This window comes from Microtus pennsylvanicus, chromosome 5 (genome assembly GCF_037038515.1).
Source record: "Microtus pennsylvanicus isolate mMicPen1 chromosome 5, mMicPen1.hap1, whole genome shotgun sequence".
NCBI classification, from domain to species: Eukaryota; Metazoa; Chordata; class Mammalia; order Rodentia; family Cricetidae; genus Microtus; species Microtus pennsylvanicus.
The window spans coordinates 118,087,518-118,112,067 of NC_134583.1; the positions used below are offsets into that span (position 1 = coordinate 118,087,518).

Here is a 24,550-nt window from a genome sequence, read left to right on the forward strand (position 1 = left end):
AAGGGAGCCACCTTAGGGTTGGCAAGAGACTTGAACCTAGAGTGGCTCCCAGGAGCCCAAGGCGATGTCCCCAGTTAGTTCCTTGGGCAGCTGAAGATAGGGAACCTGAAATGACCCTATTCTATAGCAATACTGACGAATATCTTGCATATCACCATAGAACCTTCATCTGGCGATGGATGGAGATAGAGACAGAGACCCACACTGGAGCACTGGACTGAGCTCCCAAGGTCCCAATGAGGAGCGGAAGAAGGAAGAAGATGAGCAAGGAAGTCAAAACCACGAGGGGTGCACCCACCCACTGAGGCAGTGGGGCTGATCTATTGGGAGCTCACCAAGGCCAGCTGGACTGTGACTGAAAAAGCATGGGATAAAACCAGACTCTCTGAACATGGCGAACAATGAGGGCTGATGAGAAGCCAAGGACAATGGCATGGGGTTTTGTTCCTACTTCATGTTCTGGCTTTGTGGGAGCCTAGCCAGTTTGGATGTTCACCTTCCTAGATATGGACGGAGTGGGGAGGACCTTGGACTTTCCACAGGGCAGGGAACCCTGACTGCTCTTTGGACTGTAGAGGGAGGGGGAGAGGAGTGGGGGTAGGGGAAGAAGGGTGGGAGGAGGGGGAGGGAAATGGGAGGCTGAAACTTTTTTTTCCTTTTCTCAATAAATAAATAAATAAATAAATTTATAAAAAAAATAGAAAATGTTATCAATTTTTCCATCTTAAAATTTATTTATGGTAAAAATTATGCCCATTAGTTTAATTAAAAATGATGTATTATCATTAACAGTATAGGTTATATGTGATAGATTATGTTTGTGACTTTGAAAAATTAGTATATTATTTAAAAACTTATTTCATTTTAGTATTGAGGAAGAATATTCAGTGTTTTTATAATATAACATTTCTATTTATTTGCAGGTTATATAAAATATTAAATTTCTAAAATATAAGTTCTCAAGGGGTCATTAACTTGAGAATCCATAATTTTGTACAACTTTCAAATTTTTTTTTATCATGAAATAGCTTAATTTTTTCAATTGCAGCTACATATAAGAAAAGCTTTTCCCCCAAGTTCTTGGAGCCCAGCCCATGACAATTTAGCCAAAATCTACAAGATCTGCTTTCGTATAAATGACAGCAATCGAGTCAATATTTTACTTTAATCACTATGTTGGAACAAGGTCCACTTGGAGGAGAGATTAAGTCTTGTCCCTGGTTGGTCTGTTTTGTATCAGAGAATCATGGGTGGAATAGCAGGCTTCATTACATAAGCTTTGTGTTGTAAGCACACACTCATGCCAGCAAGCAGAGAAGGCAGCGATGACTCTAGGTGTGCTTCTGGGGCTTGTTTTCTCCTGTCTGTTTCTCCTCTCACTATGGAGGCAGAGCTCTGAGAGAAGAAAGCTTCCTCCTGGCCCCACTCCTCTCCCGATCATCGGAAATATTCTTCAGGTAGACCTTAAGGACATCAGCAAATCATTGAAGAATGTAAGTACATGTTTTGTTTTCTGAGTAGCATTTCAAGGGAAGGAAATGTCCTATTGTTTAAGTGAAGTATATGACTGTGCATGTTCTATGTGGTACACAATTGTAAATTTGTCACCTACGCTTGATGTCCCAGCTGCGTTTTCATCACATCATTGTCAGAATCGTAGAATGAGGAAATGTGATATGCTGGGCAAACATTAGTGGGTGCCTAGTAGAATAGAAATCACAGTGTGGCAAAAGTAGTAAATATTTTTTTCCCTCCTTAAAACTTTTGGCTGCTGGCTGAGGGAGAAACAAAGGAAGCAATTAGACAGAGATTTCATTCACATATCTTAGCCATGCATTGCACGTAGAACTGGAAAACAAATAAAACTTGTGCAAAGAATTTAACTTCTGTTTTGTCTCCAGGAAATTATGGATCTGAACTACATAAAAAAGTGATAGGAACTGGTAGTCATCCAGGGCCAAGTATTTGCTATTAGAATTCTTTTGATTCTGAAAACACTGTTTTTTTTGAAAACAAAAATGTGGCATGATGTCAGAACTTGTTTCTGGGAAATGCTACACCTTCTAGAGAACTTTTCCTTGTAATGCACGCAGATGGCAATGTAACCTGTGTGATGAACACATATTCACCTCACTTTAAAATACAGAATATTATAGCTAAGGCTGGAGGTCCTGATTTAGAAACCTCTATAAAGAGAACTTTTAGATTATGTTGAGGCAGTCACCTGGGCATTAGTTTCAAGGTGAGCAAAAGCAGAAAATAAATTAAGTGCTATTAATTAATTTTTTAATGCTCAAATATGAAATACAGAATAGACAAGTGTTTGAATTTGTGTTTTCTACAATTTGATATTTGGGACATTGTTGTAAGGAAGGCTGCTTGTTTGTTTTACAGCTGTCTAGCAGCTCAGTACCAAAATAATAACACAGAAACCGTATTCTTTGCAATACTGTTTGGCCAATAGCTTAAGCACATATCTTGCTAACTCTTATATCCTAAACTAACCCATATCCATTAATCCGTGTATGACCACAAGGTTGTGGCTTACCAGGTAAAGTTTCAGCATCTGTCTCTGGCAGGGCTACATGGCTTCTCTCTAACTCCACTTTTTTCTTCCCAGCATTCCAGTTCAGTTTTCCCCACCTATCTCTGTCCCACCCAATCAGGCCAAGTCAGTTTTCTTTATTCATCAATGGTACTCACAACATACAGCAGGGGAATTCTGCATCACTTTCCTTTTTCTGTTTAAATAAAAAAGGAGAGACTCCACAGCTCTCCTCTCGGGAGCAGATGCCTCAGAGAGACACCATGCTCCCAGCTCCCAGGCAGACGCACGCAATGAAGCTCCCACCCAAGATGGACATAGGCTAGAATCTTCCCAGGATGTACACTTTATTGAAAACTTTAAATACTCTCCAGATGGGACATCACATCTTCAATCAGGCTTTCGTGTGGCCTCCACAGAAACTGAGCTTTCAGCACGGAGAATACAGTACAGAGTGAGTTTGCAGAGAGAGGACCCCTCAAGATGCATGCTTTCCTGCCAGCTTATCAGCCTTGGCCACAGCCTTCTCAATGGGTCCCACCATATAGAAAGTCACCTGCCAAAATCTGCTGGAATCTTTAATAGTCTCCTTCGAGGGCACCAGCTTTCCTGTATGTCCTGTGAAGACCTCAGCAACCTGGAATGGCTGAGACAAGAAGCGCTGTATTTTTCTTGCCCAGGACACAGCCAACTTATCTTCCTCAGAAAGTTCATCCATACCCAAGATGGCAATGAAGTCCTGGAGAGATTTGTAGTCCTGCAGGATCTTCTGCACCCCTCGCGCAACATCATAATGCTCACTGCCAGCAAAATTTGGATGCATAATTCGAGAGGTGGAGTCCAGAGGATCCACAGCTGGGTAGATGCCCAGCTCAGCAATAGCATGAGACAGCACAGTAGTGGCATCCAAATGGGGCAGGATCAGACAAGTCATCAGCAGGCACATAGATAGCCTGCACAGAGGTGGCAGACCTTCTTGGTGGTGGTGATTCTTTCCTGCATTGTACCCATGTTGGTGGCTAGGGTGGGCTGGGTAGCCTACAGCAGAAGGGATTCTGCCCAGTAAGGCAGACACCTCTGAGCCATCCTGGGTGAAGCCGAAGATGGTGTCAATAAACAGCAAGACATCTTGACCTTCTTGGTCTCTGAAGTATTCAGCAACAGTAAGACATGTCAGAGCTACCCAGGCACGAGCACCAGGTGCTTCATCCATCTGACCATACACGAAAGCCACCTTGGAGGTGGTATCTTTTAGGTTGATAACACCAGATTCAGTCATTTCATGGTATAAATCATTGCCCTCACAGGTCCTCTCACCAACACCAGCAAACACAGAGTAACCACCATGGGCTTTAGCGACAATGTTGATTAACTCCCTGATCGGTACTGTCTTTCCAACGCCAGCCCCACCGAAGAGTCCGATCTTGTCCCCCTTGGCATACAGGGCCAGCAGATCCACAACCTTCACACCAGTCACCAGGATTTCCTGTTCAACACTCATCTCTATGAACTCGGGAGCTTCTGCATGAATGGCAGCAAATTGTTTGGTTTTGATTGAACCTCGCTCATCAGTAGATTCTCCATTGACGTTTGTGATTCGGCCCAAGGTCTCAGGACCAACGGGAATTTTGATTGGTGCACCTGAATCCAGTACTTTCTGGCCTCTAACCAAGCCTTCAGTACCATCCATAGCAATGATTCTGACCGTGCTCTCGCCCAAGTGCTGGGCCACCTCTAGAACCAGTCTGGTCTCCCTGCCCTGCATTTCCAGGGCATTTAGGATGGGTGGTAACCCTCATCGAGCTGGACGTCCACCACGGCGCCGATGACCACCACGATTCGCAGCGCCAGCCTTCGGCAACGGAGACATCTGTGCCGCAGAGTCTCTGGCCGGATGGACCACGCGGGCGCCGCTCACAGGAGAAGCTGCACCTGGGGTAGCTGCGCAGAAGGGCTGAGTCCCCGTAAGGCCCTGGAGCCCACGCTCCCCACAAGACTCAACATGGTGGAGTCGGGGTAGAGACTGCTCTCTCTCTGAATTTTTATTAATCTTGCTTCAGTGACCTAGTTCTTCCAACAAGGCTATGCTTCCTAATTGTGCCACTCTCTGGGGGCCAAGTATTCAAACACATGAGTCTGTTGGGGCCATTCCTATTCTCTATTATTAGTATTAATTTATTTATTTAATTTTACGTACATTGGTATTTTGCCTGCATGTATCTCTATGTGAGAGTGTAAGATCTTGGAGTTACAGACAGCTGTTAGCTTCCATGTGGGTGCTGGAATTGAACCGGAGTCCTCTGGAAGAACAGTCAGTGCTTTTAATCACTGAGCCATCTCTCCAGCCCCGCCATTCCTACTCAAACCACCACACTCGGCAAGCACTTCACCAACTAAATTACATTCCCAGCCTAAGAATGTAATTTGAAAGCACATCAAATTATCAAGTTGTCTGCCTCCTGCTCTAACACGATAAAGTACTTTGAAGTACTGTTTGGTGGTTGAAGACCAACCCCAGCTGCAGGCGAGACGCACTACTGCGCCCTTGTGGACATATTTGGTTACTGCTTCCAGTCATGTGTCTGTCAGTCAGAACAGGACTTTGTCCAGGTCTTTAACAGCTTCATTCTGTGACATTTTATAATTGCTCCTCCGGGGCAGTTTACCGGAGTCACAAGCCCGGATGTCTACCATGAATCCCCTCTGTGGCTGGTGGGTAGTTCTGACCATCAACCTGTTCTCATAAAGAGGAGATGGGTTAAATATGGGGAGGGGACTGGAGGGTCTTGTGAAGTTCCTAGATGCTGCTTTGGCATTCTCAGAACACGGCATCTCAGAAGACCTTGATGATTCTCACATGGTTGATGTCCTAAAGTTCAGCTCAAATCCTGAGAAAGAGCTTGTGTGAAAGCCAGGAGGAATGGCCCTGGCGTCCTGGACCCATCATTGTGGACAATCACAGGGAAAATACGTATCGTGTGGTGTGGGAAGCCTTGGACAGATGTTTTGCTGTTATTTGTGGGTTCTGTTTCTCTTTTGTTGTATGATAACATCTCACTTGAGTTATGTAGGCTAGTCTTGAACTCACTATGTAACTCATGCAAGCTGGAACTTGAGATCCCCCCCCCCCCCCCCCCCCCCCCCCCCCCCCCCCCGCCTTTGCCTCCTGAGTAAGGACTGATGACAAACATGGGCACACCCCCTCCCTACCTTTGCAGTCCTGAAGTTTCATGTCCTGTAATTTATTTTTTGAAAAACTCACTGTGGGACAGAGTATAGCTCAACGGAAGAACATTTTCTTAGCATGTGCCAAGCCCTGCCTTCAGTTTCCAGATCACGAAAGAAGGGAACAGTGAAAGCAAGTTCCTGGGCGACGGAGGAGATCCACCTGCCCGTTTCTTGAGATAAAGGATGTATTTATTAGTAGGGTTTAGCCAGCAGATGGCGCTGGTAAGGCTGCCGCCTGGAGTCCTACTTCAGAGTCGGGTGCCCCTGGGAGATGCTGACACGGTTAAGGCTGGTTCACATCTGTTCTAGCGTCTGTGTCGTAGGGTCTCATCTACCATGAGCCCTGTCACAGAGGTGCTGGTATAAAATAGACTGTAATAGGGAGAAATGCCCAAGCAGGGAAGTAGTGCTGGCGCAATTCCAGAAATTCTGCCACGCTGCAGCTCTGTGGCCAGGGGGAAGATCGCCCATTTCAGTAATGCTAAGACGGGGAAGGAAGGTATTTTGCTGACATGAAGGCCAGAGAAGGGAACTTTTAAATATGGGGGAGGCGGGGGAACGATTCTGTGAAGGTCACCTCAGAACTTCTACAGTGTGGAAAGTGTCAGCCTCTTCCTCCCAGGGTTGGTTCAAAGGTGTGGGCTGTCAGTCTGCAGACATGACACAGACCTTCCAGGCCGCACTGTTGGGTCGTTCCTGGCTGCTCAGCCCCAAAATAACCACACAGAAACTGTATTAATTACAGTACTGCTTGGCCTTATACATATTTCTAACTCACTGTTATCTCTTCCCATTTCTATTATTTTATATTTCACCATGAGGCTTTCACCTACCGGCAAGGTTCCAGCAGGCAACTTGCATCTTTCCCCTCTGGCAGCTCCACCGGGGCTCCTGACTCCACCCTCTTCCAGATTTAGTTTTGTTTTCCCTGCCTAGCTCTGTTCTGCCCTGCTATAGGCCCAAAGCAATTTCTTTATTAATCAATGGTAATCACAGCATACAGAGGGAATTCCACATCAGGTCAGTCCTTTTAATACTGGGGTGGGGGAGGGAAATCTTGTGTTAGTTGTGGCAGTGTATGAGTTCCACAGAAATATCATATCTCATCTACCAGAAGAGTCCTCCAATTGACTCAGGGGCACAGCTTGCCACTCAGGGCCTTCTCAGCTCTCTCCTGAGCCATAACCACCCAGAGGTTGCAAGGCAGCTGCCACAGACCTTGTCATCATGAGACATTGTGATGTTCTGAAACCTGGAAGACAGTATCTAGGAAATTCCCTTTTTTGTCTCTTTAGTCCAACTTTTGTTAGGAAGAGATGTCTTTCTTAAAATTCTGCCTCCTCCCTCCCTCCACCTGACCCCAGCACACGTGATCCTTTATCTTTATGGTCAGACCATGTCTCAGTCACTTTCCTATTATTGTGGTAAAACACTATGACCAAGGAAATTTATAGAAGAAAGTGTTTAATTTGTTTCTTTTTGTTTTTTAAGACAGGGTTTCTCTGTATAGCTTTGGAGCCTGTTCTGGAACTCACAGAGATCCACCTGCCTCTGCCTTCCAAGTTTTGGGATTAAAGGCGTGTGCCACCTTCTCCTGATGAAAAAAAAATAAAAAAGGAAGGTCTTAAATTTAGCATAGTAAAATTACATATAACAAAACAGGTATCAAGTAAAAAATATAGTTACAATATTTATATCTACTTCATCTTTTATCATAACTAAGGAAAACTATAATTATAATTATACATTCTTCAATCCATCAAAGACTCCAGAAGGATATAATATTACCTAAGTGAACATGAAGTGCATTGTAAGCAACTTTCAAAACTCTAAAATTGACAGAGACATCTCATTGCCTGGACAGTCACCCAAAATTCTTTTGTATTGTTGGGACACCCATCTTCAGCCTACCGGCCCATAATATCTAGCAGACTTTTTCACAAAGCAGGAAATATCAAAGACAGTTCTGCCTATATTAGCACTTCTCAGTCACTTTCTTCTGTGTCCTGCAGAATGTCTGGCAGACTCTTTCATGAAGCAGGAACCCTGAAGGACTGTCTCACTTTTATGCAAGTTCAGCAGTCATTTCTCTGTTGGTTCTGCATATCCAGTTTATACATTAAGTAGTACAGGCAAGAACAGTTTCTTGCCCAAATGTCTAGCAAACTCTATAAGGAGCCTCTGAGCCCATCTCTCTCTTGAAATAGATTCATGCTGCCAGAAGTATATGTGTCTCATTGTCATGAAAAGCTCTTAAAACAGTTTAGATGCCATATTTTGAAGGTCTCTGAAAGATTTGAAGAATACTTATCTAACTGAAATATATATCTATATATTTGGAAGACCTAAGTAACATAACTACATGTTTGACCCAAATTTTGAAGATTTGAAGAATACTTATCTAACTGAAATATATATCTATATATTTGGAAGACCTAAGTAACATAACTACATGTTTGACCTTTAAGGTATATATGTTGGTCACTTAGCTACCTCATAGTCAAAAAATTAAAAGAAAACACAATAATATACACAGTCCAGACTCTCTGTGTGTTTTCTATCTTTATGTGGCTTATTTTTCTTTACACTTTTAATCTATTGCTGTCTGTACCCTGTCTCTTTAAAGACTTTACATTTTATTTTTAAAACCATTTTCTTCTTTTTATAACTATCTATATTCTTTTTCTTTTCTCTTCCAAGCCTATATACATTTATCCAACACTGTGGTCCATTTTGAGGCGTTTTTTTTTTAAATCTGAATCTGTCTTTATTGTGTATCTGTAGTTATTTTCTACTCAGGAGCTCTTCTTAAAATGCTAAGCGCTTCTTAAAAACCTAAGCTGTAGCATTGCTAGGGCAAATATGGCAGTGCCTGTTTGCTCCACCCAGTCGGTCATGGTGGAAGTCTGTTATTTGCCTCTGAGACTACTGAGTGGGAGCTACACTCACCACCTCAGTTCTGATAATCAGTTGGCCCATGCTGCCACCAAGTAACATGCAGCATGCTGCCCACAAACCCCATTTAAATATTTGGTCTTCTGAAAGAGCCAGAGTTCATACTCACAGGACAGCCCAGGAAGCCGGTATTTCAAAACCATGTGGCTGTTTTTCTTCTATTGCTGAATTAGGAAAACCTCTCTTAAGGGAGCTACATCACGCCACCAGTCAAAAAAATGCTGCTAAGTTTTGTTTTTCTGTGTCTAGAATTCCTTTACAAACCCTTTCATGTTTTAAGTAGATTTTAGTTTGCTACATTGGTGCTAATTTGTAGTAGGAGGTTACTTGTTGGTTCCCATAATTAACCCATTTTTATTAATCTGTGTATTGCCACAATGCTGTGGCTTACCAGGTAAGGTTCTGGCATCTTCCTCCTTTGGCTATTACATGGCATCTCTCTGACTACACTCTCTATAGCTGTTCTGACTTTCCACCTGGCTTTATTCTGCCTTGCCATTGGCAGAAGCAGCCTATTTATTAACCAATGATAATAGAACATATTCACAGGATACAGAGGGGAACCTCACATCAAATATATAGGTTAGTAGTTAACTGAAACCTGTTTACCAATTGGGTGGGCAATTAAAGAACATTCATAAATAAAAATTATTACTATTTTCCCAATATTTACCTATAATATTCAAATATTAAACCAATGTGTGGTAGAAACTATAAAATTATCATGATAATATCGGTAATAATTGAGTAAATTGCTGAATGGTGATGGTACATGTCTTTAATTCCAGCACCTGGGAGGCAGAGGCAGGCAGATATCTGAGTTTGAGACCATTCTGGTCTACAAAGTGAATTCCTGGAGAGCCAGAGCTACACAGGAAAACCCTGTCTTGGAAAACAAAATCAAAATAATTGAGCATACTGTAGAGAGAAACACTGAAAGCTTTCCCTTCATTTCTTCCTCCCTCCATCCCTCCATTCTTCCCTCTTCCCTCTCTGTCGTCTGAAGAAGAGTTCACATTTAATTTTTTCCTTGTGAATTAAATTGTTTCCTATTTACAAAGAACATCGTAATATTTGTATTCCTATTAAAGGCAAATATGGACTTACTTTCAACAAGATACCTAACTACTAATCATATAGAATTATTTTAAAAAAACCTTATTCCTCTCTTATACATCTTGACCACAGTTTCCCCTCCCTTTACTTCTCACACTTCTTCCCCACTGTAGCTCTTCCCCATATCTACTTCCTTTTCATTTGTCTTCAGAAAACAGAAGGTCTCCTGGAGACAACCAATGATGCCAAAACAAGATATAATAAGACAAGGCAAAAGCCCTAATATGCAGGCCTCACAAGTCAATCTAGAAGCAGGTAAAGAGTCCCAAGAACAGTCAAAAGAGTCAGGTACACACCCGCTACCACTGTTATAATTGCCAAAACATTACCAAGCTAACAGTCATACACAGAAGACCTGGAACAGATTCATGCAGGCCACATGCTGTAGCAAACATTTCTCTATATTGCCAGACCCCAAATCATGAAACAGAGACTTATTATTAATTACAATAGCTCAATTGTAGCTTAGGCTTTTTTTTTAGCTTGCTCTTGTAACTTGAATTAACCCATTTCTATTAATCTACGTGCTGCTGCATGGCTTGTAGCTTTTACCTCTACTTCTGAATATCCTGTTTCCTCTTTGTCTAGCTGGTGACTCCTTTCTTCTTCCCAGAGCTCTCTCTGTCTTGAAGTCTCACCCATACCTCCTGATTAGCTATTGACCATGTAGTCTTTCTTTTTTTTTCCTTATGAAATGAAGAATTGTATTGTCAAGGTCTGTATAGAATTGTATTGGGATTTTGATGGAGATTGCATTATATCTGTAGATTGCTTTTGTTAGGATGGCAGTTTTTACTGTTAATCTTACTGATCCATGAGCATGGGACATCTTTTGTCTTCTGATATCTTCTTCAATTTCTTTCTTCAAAGATGTGGTAGTTTTATCATACAAATTCTCCAGTTGCTTGGTTGAAGGTTCAGCAAGACATTTTATATTACTTGAGGTTATTGTGAAAGGTGTTGTTTCCCTGAATTTTTCTCAGCTTTTTTTCCTCATCATTTGTATATAGGAGGGTCACTGATACTTTTGAGTTAATATTGTATCCAGTCACTTTGCTGAAGGTGTTTATTAGCTCTAGGTGTTCCCTAGTGGAATTCTTAAAGTCATGTATGTATGCTATTATATCATCTGTAAATAATGGTATTTTGACATATTCCTTTCCAGTTTATATCCCCTTGATGTCCTTTAGTTGTCTTATTGCTTTAGCTAGAACTCAAATACTTTACTGAATAGATATGGAGAGAGTGTGCAGTCTTATTTTGTTCCTGATATTGGTAAAATTGCTTTGAGATTCTCTCCATTTAATTTGATGTTGGATACAGGCTTGCTGTAAAGTGTCTTTATTATGCTAAAGTATGCTCTTTATAACCATAACCTCTCCAGTGTTTTTTTTATCTTGAGGGGATGTTGGATTTAGTAAAGGCTTTTTTATTGCAATCTATAGAGATAATCATGTGTTTTTTCTTTAAGTTTTATTCATATGGTAGAGATTATATTGACAGATTTTTTGTATGTTTAACCATTCTTGCTTCTCTGGGATGAAACTTACTTGGTCATGATGAATGATCTTTTTGATCTATTCTTGGATTCAGTTTACCAGTAATTTATTGAGTATTTTTCATTTGTGTGGATAAGGGAAATTGGTTTGTAATTCTCTCTTTTTTTTGTTGAGTTTATTTGTTTTGGGTACCAGGGTAACTATGGCCTCATAAAATGAATTTGGCAATATGCTTTTTGTTTCTACTTTGTAGAATAATTTGAGGAATGTTGGTGTTAACTCTTATGTAAAAGTCTGGTAGAATTCTGTTCTGAAACCAGGTGTTGTCTGTGGATAAGTTAGGCTGTGAGCTATAGCAAAGAGGAAGGGAGAGAAGGATAAGATAGGATGGTCTGTGGGATCCACAGGAGGCATGGATGAGGGAAAATGAACAGCAGCTGGTATGCTGTTTCAGTGCTAAGGGCAACTATAAGAACTGTTTCTGGAATAGCAGAAAGAGTGAGGAAGGTCTGTGTGCAGCCTCCAGGTAGCCTTTTTGTAGTCAAACACTAACATCTTTTTGCTCCATTTTTAATTAGTTTTTTTATTTTCCAGTTTTCAAAAGTCTATGGTTCCGTGTTCACTCTATACTTGGGCAGGAAGCCTATTGTGGTGTTGCATGGATATAAAGCTTTAAAAGAAGCCTTCATTGATCATGGAGATGAGTTTGCTGGAAGAGGACACTTTCCAATGGCTGAAAAGATTGGTAAAGGTCATGGTAAGTGCCCATGTGCCTACAAGTTCATGCATCTATCTCTCCATACACCTATGTGTTCATGCATGTGTGTTGGGCTGTGGTCACAGGGAATTTGAGGATGGAATGTAATCTTGAAAACTTGTTCAGACCCGACTTGGCTTTCTGTTTGGCAGTCACCCATCAGCCCCACTTCCTTATTTGGGAATCTTCCTACTCATTTCTGTTTTTTCTTTTAGGCATAGTTTTTAGTAGTGGGAGAACCTGGAAGGAGATGAGGCGCTTCTCACTCATGACTCTACGGAACTTTGGAATGGGGAAGAGGAGCATTGAGGACCGTGTTCAAGAGGAAGCTCGCTGCCTTGTGGAGGAATTGAGGAAATCCAATGGTGAGGGTTACTCATCATAGACTTCTGTTTTGTTTTTATGTCTTTGAGTAGTTTTGAGGGTGGCTAGAGCTTTCATTCTGTGTTCTGGCTCTGTTTTCATATGGAAAGTGTGACTTGCAGTAAAAAATTTAGGAGAGCTTTTATATCTGTGATTTTTGTTTTATGAAGGGATTCTGCCAGTTGTAGAGGATCTAAGTCATCATTTACACTAGATATTTTTCACCTGTTTTGTTTTTAAAATCCAAAATGTCTATATAAATTTTTGGTTTTGAACTTACTTTCTGATGTTTTAAGGAAGAATAATTTTCCTCAGCATAAACATTAATTTCAGTAGCAAATACTTGGTATGTGAATATGCATCACAGTTATATATAGCAGAAACCTAATGGTAAAATTGTTTTTAACTGGATTAGGTTGTATAGCTGACACATGTCATGCCCAGGCATAAAGTTCTGGTGGATATTGCTTTGTAACACATTTTTTTACGTGACAATATCTTAATAAAGGCCTATTGGTTCATTCTCTTCTAAAACCATAGCATAATTTGTACAAGACAGAATGTACTATTTCTAATATTTTATGGTTTTGATTCATAGTTTTGAACAAATATATCATTGCATGATTCTGTAAAATTAATGTTCAGTTTTCAGTAATGTATGCAGCTAGGCTCCACTATTGGTTCCATCTTCATTTATTCATCTCATCTCCCTCTGTTTGCTGTATTTACAGTTATATGTTTATGAAAATAATTGTATTTTTTTTTTTGCTCTCAAGATTACAATTGCTTGACATACTTGTCACAATGAAACATGACCTGGTTTTTAAATGCTATCTTTTAAATTAAGTGAAAGGAAAAAAGAGTGATATTTCTTTTCTGAGTCACATACACCCACACTCACATATACTCTTAGCCGCTTACCCATATCCATGAGTGTAATACATTTTAAAAATAAACTTCTCACTCCTTTGACATAATAAGATATGTATTGAAATAGCACTTTCATGAATGCTATAGTGTTTAAAAGCATATGGCATTCAAACAACTAACTCAATTTATTATTGTCAAATGTTCTATTACTTATCTGAGGTACTTTTGATTCAAGATATTTTTATTTTAGGGTCTATGAGTTTGAGTTTTGTAAGTGCTTTATATAAAAGTGTAACCATTTGAATTTGATTATAGAGACATCCACAAAGAATACACAAATGTTAAAATGTAAGGAGTTTAGGGGATGATGAACAATGTTAGTTATTTCACCTGTTGCTGTAATAAAATACCTGATTAAAGCAACTGAAGAAATGAAGAAATTATTTGGGCTTATAGTTTTAGTTTTAGTCTATTGTGATGGAATTGTGTCTTGGTCACCCTATAAGTTTGGTGAAAGCAGAGATAAGAATGCTCCTACTTGGCCAGCTTTTTTCCATTTATGCAGTCTAGCACCAAAGACTAAGGAATGGTGCCCCCCTCATATAGGATCGATCTTCCCAGCTCCCTAGCATGTCCAGAAGCCACTATGCCTGGTGATGCTAAATCCTATCAAGTTGGCAATCAATATTAATCATTACAGACATTTATTTCCTATGAAAGGGAGAAAATCAGAGGGATTTTAGACATTGAAGTGAGAATTAAAAACCATCTTTTTCTACTTTTGTTTTCTTTCTTTTGAGGGTATATTTCAAGCAAAGGTTCTCATCTTAATTTTACCACAAGAAATCCATTTTATGTTTAATGTTTATTAATACAAATTTTAGTTCATATAACATAGATGTGTTTCTTTTACATATTAGCTTTCTGCATATATGAAGTCAACACATTCTCTCTATTTATTATATTCTACTTGCTAAGGACACGAGCCTTTAATCCTATATATAAATTTTCCTAAGTTCCTATCATTCTTTCCCTTTCTTCTTTTTTGGGCGCAGATGCTTTTCCCCCTTTACTTTTGTTTGTTCTTCAAGAAGTGTGTACAGTGCATTTTGATCATATTCACACCCCACCTCTTCCCAGATCCCCCTGCCTTTCATTCCCATGCATCTTTGTATCATGTTATTCAGAGGCATCACAAAGAGACTCGGATCTCCCCAAAAGTCTTGAATTGCTGAGGGTTTAAAAAGTCTCTTTTCCAAACCTCTGAGGAGATAGGCAAGTCAATAAAGGGGTGAGATAAAGACAGTATACTCAATATCATGATTTGGATAGATGGTCAGATCAATGAAACCATATAAAATATAAAAATGATGTACAGATGTAATGCATATTGTTATGTCTACCAGCCATCTGTGGGTAAGACTTGTCATAAGTTCTTTTACCTATTAGGTGATAGAGTGTTTTACACACATTTATTTCAGTGGTATTAATGTTTGATTTCCTTCTGCATGCTGTGAATGTTTTATTATCATTCCTTAATAAAGAAACTGCCTCAGCCGATGGGAGGGCAGAATAAAATCGTGTGGGAAATCTGAACATATATGTGTATATATATATGGAGAGAGAGAGAGAGAGAGAGAGAGAGAGAGAGAGAGAGAGAGAGAGAGAGAGGTGGAGTCAGAGAGACGCCATGTAGCTGCCAAAGGAAAAAGATAAAAGATGCCAAATCTTACTGGTAGGCACAGCCTCATGGTGATTCATAGATTAGCACAAACATGGGTTAATTTAACACATAAGAGCTACATAGAAATATGCCTGAGTCATCAGCTAAGCAGTGTTGTAATTAATATTGTTACTGTGTGATTATTTGGGTCTGGGTGACTGGGAAACAAAAGTTAATCTCCGCTTATGTGACATTTTGCAATTTTTCCCAATTCTTCAGGTTCACCTTGTGATCCCTCCTTCATCCTGGCCTGTGCTCCTTGCAATGTCATCTGTTCCATTATTTTCCAGAATCGTTTTGATTATAAAGATCAGGAATTTCTCAACTTCATGAATGTCCTAAATGAAAATATAGAGATTCTAAGTTCCCCTTGGATGCAGGTGAGCTCAAGCTTCTTTCTTTAAAAATAAAACAAAACAAAACCCAATAAAACCCCCAAACCTCTTCGAGATATATGTTTTCTGAAATTCCAAATATATTATTAGACAAATGAAAGCCTGACTGTAGGTTGTTTCATTAAATCTCAAATCACTTTCTCTAAAAATCAATGCTCAGAAGATCCCGACATAACTCAGTGGACATCTGTTTTAGTTTTGAAATCTGTTAGCAACAAGGCTTATGTTTCATTTAATACTTTAGAGATCTTGTCAAAAACACTTTGGAGGAATTTCATAGTGAGAATATTTTCTTCAAGTTGGGACAGTGTATGGAATCATTGATACTGCCAGTACCCCTGAAGTATGGCAGTGTTTATTAACTATTAAATAGTAAGCAGCTGACATCCTAAGTAGCAATATGTCTGCACAGGAGTGATAAAATGTTTAAATGGTGTTTGGATCCCATCACATTTATTCCTGTGTGGAACTGCGTTAATAATTTGTCTAAACAATTTTGAAGAAATCATCCAGCTGGTCTGCGCAGGTTCACAATTGTACTTAAAAAATTCTTAAGACTCTCACTGCTAAAATTCTTATTCTGTGTCTGAGAGTGACTGATGAAAATTAACTAGCAAGTATGACATCAATGCATCTATTCAGGATATCCCAAGTTCCTTTATCTCTGTTGCAGTCTAAAAAATGTAAATCACATCAATTCATGGTGTTTTGTATTCAAGGTTGTAGTGAAGAAGTTGTGGAGAAAATGAAGAAGCTGATGTAACATTTATGTATGAAATAAAGATTGTGTGAGATTTTGTGCAGTGGTTATCATGTGTGAGCTGGTTCATAATGCTCTTCTATTGACATCTTCACAAGCAAAGAGAATTTTTGCATGCACCATAAAAATACTTCATCAAAATGGATAATATATTTTATTTATTTTGTATTTATACTTTCTGGCCAAGGTACACTATAAGGCACACTTATATACATCTCATGTTTTAAACTTTCATAATTTTCTTTTGCAGGTTTGCAACAATTTTCCTGCTATTATTGATTATCTACCAGGAAGACACAGACAATTATTTAAAAATTTCACTTTAACAAAACATTTTTATTCGGCAAAAATAACAGAGCACCAAGAATCACTGGATATTAACAATCCTCGGGACTTTATTGATTGTTTCCTGATCAAAATGGAGCAGGTAAAATGATAACAGAACTTCAATTTAGTTATTTGTGTGCTTGAGTATATTTTGTTCCACGAATAAAATATTCCTGTTTTACAGTGATATTCAAATGGTACAGGCCAGTAATGTTTGACAAGCACTTTGTATTCATAGTATATAAATGAATTAGCTGTATCTATGCCAGATAGCATAAAGTTAAGTAATTTGAATATATTGGGCCCAAGTTTTAGACCAAAATAATCTTGTAATGCAATGGTCCCATGGAATCAAAACATTTCCAAAACTCTCAAAAAATGTCATGATATAATAGAAAGATGAAAGTTGTCTTTGAGGACAATGTATGAAAACTTAAAAAAGAAGCTCAGGCTAGCCAGACTTTCTACAGCATCTGCATATGAACTAAAGTTTAAAATATTAGATATGAACAGTTGAGTGAATTTCAGGTGAATTATAAGTTGTATCTTGTGGTGTTAGAAGGGAATGATTAATACAGAAGATTAAAGGTGGCTTAACTGAGTGTAACTTCAAGTGGATTGATATGAACATGGAATTAAAGACTGATACTTATCGGTACCTCTATGAATAAATGCTCCTCTGTTATGGCTCCACTTTTTGTAAAGCCACTATTTTCATTGAATACTATTGGAACTTATCTTAAATGTAAAGTGTTTGTTTGTTTGCTTTGTGATCTCTCTATTCTGCTTCACTGAACCCTACCCTTATGCTAGTTGTGTCCTGGATTTAGTATTCTTATTCAAGCAGTATACTTCTCCCATGAGACTCAGGGACTTCCCACCTTTCTTTACTACATTTACAACCGGGAGGTTCATCTTTGTGGATATCCCTAACACAACGTACTATTTGACTTTCCTCCTCCTTTTCTTTTTATGTGTATTTGATGTGGGAGTCCCCTCTGTGTTCTGTGATTACCACTAATGAATAAGGAAAGTGCCTTGGCCTATTGATAGGGCAGAACTTAGGTAGGCAGGGAGGACTGGACTTAATGCTGGGAGAAAGAAGGGTGGAGTCAGAGAGATGCCATGGAGCCGCCCCCAGAGTCAGACATGCAGAAACATTAGCTGGTTAGCCACTGTCACTTGGTGATACAGAGATTACTAGAAATGTGTTAAATTGATATGTAAGAGTTAGCCTATAAGAATTTATAGCTAATGGGCCAAGCAGTGATTTAGTTAATATAGTTTCTGTGTGGTATTTTGGGTTCTGGGCAGCCAGGATGAACAAGCTGCTCCATTCAACATGTATTTTGAGTAAGACATCAAAAAATGAAATGAGGCTTCAATTCTTTCATTTTTTTCTCTTTGGGAAGATGGTACACTGTATGGTTCACATGATTGAAGAGTCTCATGAAAAAAATTTTCCAGACAAGACACTGGGTGTAGGAGGTAAAGATGGGTCAGTGGGTTTACATATTTCTTGAACACATGTCACTTTCTTCTTCTATGGCACGCTGTAAGATCTGTCATTTTAAACTCAGCACACGTAAGTCATTTTATTCACTCTAATAAGTACATTGACAAAATTTTGCTGACTAACACAGTAAAATCATTCCTAGGAAAAGAACAACCCAAAGACAGAGTTTACCCATGAAAACTTGTTCTTCTCAGCAGCTGACCTGTTTTCTGCTGGGACAGAGACAACAAGCACAACACTGAGGTACTCCCTGCTGCTCCTGCTCAAGCACCCAGAAGTCACAGGTAAGGACACAGGTGGGAAGCAAGGAATTCAGAAAGGAACTGGAGACCCATGGAGTCCTGTGTTTTGTTTGTCTCAAGGAAGCCTCAGAATTTAACTGTGCGTGCCACTACAATCTGCTACATATATCAAGAGGACTGAAGTAAGGTGTCTCAGCTCTTAGCAGAGCTCATATTTCATAGAGGTGAAGTTGGAAGACAGGAAGAACGACCAATAAAATATTATTCCAGAGCCTGGATTTCATGGGAAGTGATTGTGTCCACACTAATTGTTTTAAAAGGCAACTTAGTTTAAATTGGAGAAAGCCATATTGAATAGAAGATATATTCTTGAGGACATTTTTTTTCTTATTCTGACAATTCTTTTGTTGGAATAGAAACTCTCCTCACAGAAGAAGATATACCAATTCTAGATTTTAATGAGACATAATCCTGGAAATTATTCTAAAAGTTTAGGTCCATTACAAAGGCTTTGTCATTTTTCCAAAATTTATAAATTCATTTATTATTCTAGAAGTAAGTTTCCATAAAAATATACAGCATAGCACAGATTATTGGGGGAGTATCCTATAATTGTATCTTAAATTAAAAAATATTCCTTGTATGTGAATGAATGTTTTGACTGCATTTATGTTTGTGTACCATGTACATGCCCAGTGCTCACAGAGATCGGAAGAGGGCATCAAATACCTAGAATTGAGATTTAAGGTGGTTAATAACAACCTTATCAATGCTGGGAATGAACCAAAGCCCTCCAGCCATAGAAGTATTAAGCTATAGAAATCTGAAGAACCTAATGTGAAGGATGAGACTATTAGGAAGGCTGCTTAGCATCAAACCGAGAAAATATTCAGTTCAGAAAGGACCAATGGAGATGATGGTATGAGGAGAGAACCAAGAACAAAAGGGAAATAAGTGGTTGATTGGTATAGGAGGGTCTTCTTTCTATGTGTTGCTTTCATTGGTCAAATAAAGAAACTGCCTTGGCTTTTTGATAGGGCAGAATTTAGATAGGCGGAGTAGACCGAACAGAATGCTGGGAGAAGGAAAGCAGAGTCAGGTAGATGCCATGGCTCTCCTCTCTGAGACAGACACTAGTTAGACTCATGCCGGTAAGCCACAGTCAAGTGGCAATACACATTAATGGAGAAGGGTTAAACTAATATGTGAGAGTTAGCCAATAAGAAGCTGGAAATAATGAGCCAGGCAGTGTTTAAATGAATACAATTTCCCGGTAATTATTTTGGATAAAGCTAGCCAGGTGGCTGGGAGCTGGGAGGGATGGGTAGCAGCCCACTGTTCCTTTTACAACAGTCAATAGTGTGAGACTTCTCCATATCTGAACATGTAGGACTTTGAAACAACTACCTGAATATTTCAAAATAATTCCTAAAACAAAAAAGGATAAATTGATAAAGAGAAATAGAGTTAAGTCCAAGACAGCATCAGCAATGACAATAGTCATTGTTTTCTTACTAGGGCAGAGATTTTATGTAGTCACAAAGATTTAACCAATGGATACAACCGAAGTTTTCCTATGAGGATTGTACTGAGAAAGATGTTTATATTTAATACATCTAGATAATATGAAACTTTTTTCCACATGAAGAAGAATTTAATTTATCCAATGATGGATAAGAAAGAAATAGTCATTATATATAGATATAAACATAAATTTCAAGACAAATTGTTAATATGTGGCCATATTTGGGAAGTAAGATTACATACCTTTGGAAACTACATACAAACATGCACACAAAACCATCATAATTTATTCTTAAATGTACTGCATTGTTTTAGTACAAATAATGCTTGACAAATAGTTTTATTCTCTAAGAGCTGATATTCTTAACTTGCTGTTATTCTATTACTTGAAAGTAATAATGTTGTTTTTAATTATGCTAATTAATACATAAGGGCTATGTATTGTAGCATATATGGTAGTAGTATTTATATCATAGCAACCATCACTTCATTAGCATATATTATGCTTTCATGCTGTCACCAGGCATATCCATCTTGCTACAAGTAACCTGATTTGTGTTCAATTTGCTAATTCCTTTTCTGTTATTTTTCACTGTGTTGAACTAGCCAAAGTCCAGAAAGAGATTGACCATGTGATTGGTAGATACAGAATCCCCTGCATGGAGGACAGGAGTCACATGCCCTATACTGATGCTGTGTTGCATGAGGTTCAGAGATACATTAATCTCCTTCCCAACAACCTGCCCCATGCAGTGACCTGTGACATTAAGTTCAGAAACTATTTCATTCCTAAGGTAAGTTTCCTTTGTGTACTCTGTCCCTTAATGCTCTTGTTCTTAAATGAATGAGTGAAATTAAATCATAAGCCCAAGATGTTGTGTCTTGAAATTAAAGATTATCAATGTTGAAGAGAAAGTTATGAAATCGTTCAGGGAGATTAAATAAATCAAGCCAAACATGATATATTCACAAGTAGACTATACTTGAATTCTTAATAATTTATAGTGTGATTGATTCCAATTTGCTTCTCCAAGAAGATAAGAGAAATAGAAATAATTTAAATCTGGAAGCTGGATGGGCTTTATGCTATTTCCTTTAAGAACTAATAAAATTGTAGAACAAGTCTTGGTTTGTGGAACTGTAAGTCTTTCAAATTTACTCTCATTTTAAAGCCACTCTTGACTGTTTACTCTTTCAAATAAAATTTAAAGTTCAGATTGTAAGTCTTTGAAATGACTCTCCTAGGGTTTTATCAGGATGCTAAGAAGTGTATAGTCACATTTAGAGAATTTATATATTGATTCATTAAATCTTTCAGTTTATATAATTATGTACTCAATTTCTGGATTGATTTGTGTGTCATTGTTCTCTAGTACTTTGTTTTTAGTTATAACTTTGGGAGAAATGATGGACAAAGAATAGCCTATAGGACTCATATATTGTAAGGCAGGTTGGCATACATTAACTATGTTGTTAGTGATATGTGGATATGCCCACTTCTTCTGCTTAAGATGATATTCAGATATCTACATTGTAGAAGTTCTGTTCTTTTTGCAATCAATAAAATATATGGTGTGGCCATTGACATGTTATGAATATCCTGCTTAGAGAATCATCTGATTAGTTTCTCAGTTTCAATATTTATCCTCAAGTAAACTGATGACCCTGACTGGAATTCTTACAAAATCAGAAAATTTCTAATTTTGTCAATTTAATTTTTTAAGTACTCCTAAGTGTAATAAATGCCTTACTCATATTTTAAAATTAGGGTAAATGAACTGTGAGTCATGAAAATACTGAATGATATTTTATTTGTTTTTGGCCATGTTATTCTAGAAGACATTGTTAATTTTATGAGATATGTACATGCAACATTCCGATGAGCAGATATATCTGGTGTTATACGTAAAAACTTACATTTGAAACCACATTCCACGTATGCATGTCGCAGTCACAGCAGTGGTCAAGTAGAGCAGAAGGTGGTGATAGCCACCAGTGCTAATCTATGCCATGTCTATTGTTACTCTGTAACATTTATATAACTTGACTTGTCTCTGGCTCTTGTTTACAGGGAACCACTGTCATAGCATCACTGACATCTGTGCTACATGATGACAAAGAATTCCCTAACCCAGAGAGGTTTGATCCTGGTCACTTTTTGGATGAGAATGGCAAGTTTAAGAAGAGTGACTACTTTGTTCCTTTCTCAACAGGTAATCAAATCATTTCCTGGTCTTTTGGATCTTACAGTCCACCCCACTCTTCCTCAATGGTCCCTGAGACTTTAGCGGCAGCAGTTGTGCTGTAGACGTATCTACTGGAGCTAGGCACTCAATGATAGATTGTTCTCTACATTTTGATCAGTTGTGGTTTTCTATAATGTTATTTCTTTGTTGCAAAGAGTTTCCTTGATGATATAAGAGCTACACTTGTCTGTGAATACAAAGATAAGTAAGTTGATGATGTCACTTGTCCAGGAAAGTTGGGGGAGGTTTTCTAGTAATAGGCAATATTTCCTTCTTGTTGAGTAGGCTTTAAGACCAGGCAGCCATTGATTTGTGTGCCACTATTGCATTATGTGCAGTATTATGTGCACTATTACTATTCCTGATGTCCACACACTTTCTCTGAGATGAAACATTATATCTCCTGAGCTGTTTTAGTGATACTTTAGAGTGTTGACCCACCCTATCCAAATCCACAGAGCTGGATCACAATGTGGTTGTATTGTGTGTCTAGATATATCACTGCGCTCCTATTTAAGTCTTTCTAGACAATAAATAACTGGACCTCTATGAGTAAGGCAGCTAGATTCATGAAAACTCACTCCTTGATACCGTTTTTTTTGTACACATTACTTTTCTTGTTCTTGTGAGCAAATACTTGGCAAGAAGCAACTTAAGGGTTTATTTTGGGTTAAAGTTCGACAGAGTATAGTTTATTATGGAGGAGGAGACATGGAAGTAGGTGCCTTGGTGGTGGCTAGAGAGAGCAGCTGAGACCCTGGACATCCTCACATCTTGGTTGAACATGAAACAGACAGCAGGTTGGAAGTGGGGGAGACTGTAAACCTACACGATCCACCTTCAGTGACTGACTTTCTCTTCTGCAACCCTACCTACTAAAACTTTTACAATGTTGCAACAAAAGTCATTGTCAACTGAGAACCATGTATTTTAATATATGGCCAATGAAGAACTTTTCATAATCAGTACACATCAAAGATTTTTTTTTCTAAGCAACTGTCTCTGGTGGCCACTGCTTACCCAGTTATAGCTGTGGACTGCCCATGGGGACTCTGTGATGATGTCAGGTTTTCCAACCCCAAGAGTAGTCTAATCTCTACAATTTAGGATGATTCTTATGATGGCTGCTGGCTTTAGTACTCTGAATATTTGCTGAGAAATAAATAAAGGTTTTCTTTAAAGCTTCTCAGCTAATAAGGATCCTCATTATCTGCTTTTTAAGCTATTTCATTTTCTATAGGATGGAGCCTTTTGTCTGTGCTGTGACACTTTTTCATTTTTCTCTTTCAGTAGGCACTTCTTCCTTTATCCTGGTGTTTGGTTCCAAAGCAGTGGTATTCTGTCTCTTCTGCTGCATTCTCCATATTCTCTGGAGCACACTAGCACAACTTTTGTGCTCTGTTAAATCCCAGAGCTCACCATGGCCTCTCACCTCCATGTGCGGTTAAATAACTGTTCCTTTGTTTTCATACTGTGGATGGGAAGTCTAGTACTCAATATTGCTATTCCACCCTCTGAAACTTTGTATCCAAGTATTTTAATACTGTATTTCCTAATATTAGACAAGTATAAAAAATGTGTCCATCTTTTCTCCATTTAATCTACTATCTATTCATCCATTCAGTCTATGACACAAATTCTCTTTCATTATAGTTGCAAACATAGTGCATGTCTCAGCCAAACACAAGGAGTTAATTATATTTTCTTTTTACATTTTTTATTTCTAGGAAAACGAATTTGTGTGGGAGAAGGCCTAGCCAGAATGGAGTTATTTTTATTCCTGACCACCATTTTACAAAGCTTTAACCTGAGGTCTCCAATTGATCCAAATGACCTTGATGTCACTCCAGTCAACAATGGATTTGTTTCTTTGCCACCTGAGTTCCAGATTTGCTTCATTCCCATCTAAATGTATTTCCCTCTGAAGCCCCTTCTTCCTGGTCACAGTTGACCTCTTCTGTTAGGCATGCCTCTCTGACCTCCCACCTCACATTGCCTCATCTCCTCAAGGTCTAGCAAATGCCCATCTTTTACTTGGGGCAATTTTCAGGGTCACTGCACAAACACATCTACATTTCCCTGTGCTGTTCAATGATTTACTGACTTCAGAATTGCTGATTGTTATCTAATGATATTATTATTACTGTAAAACTGAGAAATGTGGCACTTCAGTATCACCTAGCCCTGTGTGTTTTAAATAAAATCATTATAATTCTGGTCTATTTTCAAAGTTTCCTTTATTTATTTCTTTTTTTTGATATGATCTCATATATTCCAGGCTGACTCTAAACTCACTGTACAGCTGAACATAACTTAAAATCTTTCTGTCCCACTTTCTAAGTTCTGGGATTCCATGTATATGTCTGCATAACCTGATCCATTGTCATTTTTTGTTTATATGGCAAGAAGTAGTAAATTAATGTCCTAAGATGCTTTTGTTTCTTTGTTATAATATTTGCAAAGAAAGTAAAAGTGTTAGAAAGG

The 24,550-nt window shown here is 38.6% G+C and overlaps 2 protein-coding genes and 1 pseudogene across 3 annotated transcripts; 2 read left to right on the forward strand and 1 right to left on the reverse strand.

Moving 5' to 3' along the window:
• LOC142850431 (cytochrome P450 2C27) overlaps window positions 1-24,550 on the forward strand; it is a 220,325-nt gene that overhangs the window by 106,955 nt on the left and 88,820 nt on the right.
• LOC142850429 (cytochrome P450 2C19-like) lies at window positions 1,271-24,288 on the forward strand. 3 transcript variants are annotated; one of them, XM_075973970.1, is made up of 9 exons: window positions 1,273-1,493; window positions 11,938-12,100; window positions 12,316-12,465; window positions 15,276-15,436; window positions 16,462-16,638; window positions 18,197-18,338; window positions 20,427-20,614; window positions 21,892-22,033; window positions 23,794-24,288. In XM_075973970.1, the coding sequence occupies exons 1-9, from the start codon at window positions 1,326-1,328 to the stop codon at window positions 23,973-23,975; spliced, it is 1,473 nt and encodes a 490-aa protein (XP_075830085.1). In that variant the 5' UTR covers window positions 1,273-1,325; the 3' UTR covers window positions 23,976-24,288. The 3 variants fall into 3 exon arrangements, with proteins under 3 accessions (XP_075830086.1, XP_075830085.1, XP_075830087.1); XM_075973972.1 differs by having other exon boundaries at window positions 1,367-1,493; window positions 11,982-12,100; XM_075973971.1 differs by lacking the exon at window positions 16,462-16,638 and having other exon boundaries at window positions 1,271-1,493.
• Window positions 2,888-4,549, reverse strand: LOC142850426 (ATP synthase F(1) complex catalytic subunit beta, mitochondrial pseudogene; annotated as a pseudogene).

Excerpts from the sequence above, each read along its gene's own strand:
- LOC142850429 (XM_075973970.1), top strand. The coding sequence starts at position 1,326 with ATGACTCTAGGTGTGCTTCTGGGGCTTGTTTTCTCCTGTCTGTTTCTC. Across the intron at positions 16,639-18,196 it reads TCCTGATCAAAATGGAGCAG|GAAAAGAACAACCCAAAGAC; the intron begins GTAAAATGATAA and ends AATCATTCCTAG. Across the intron at positions 20,615-21,891 it reads GAAACTATTTCATTCCTAAG|GGAACCACTGTCATAGCATC; the intron begins GTAAGTTTCCTT and ends TCTTGTTTACAG.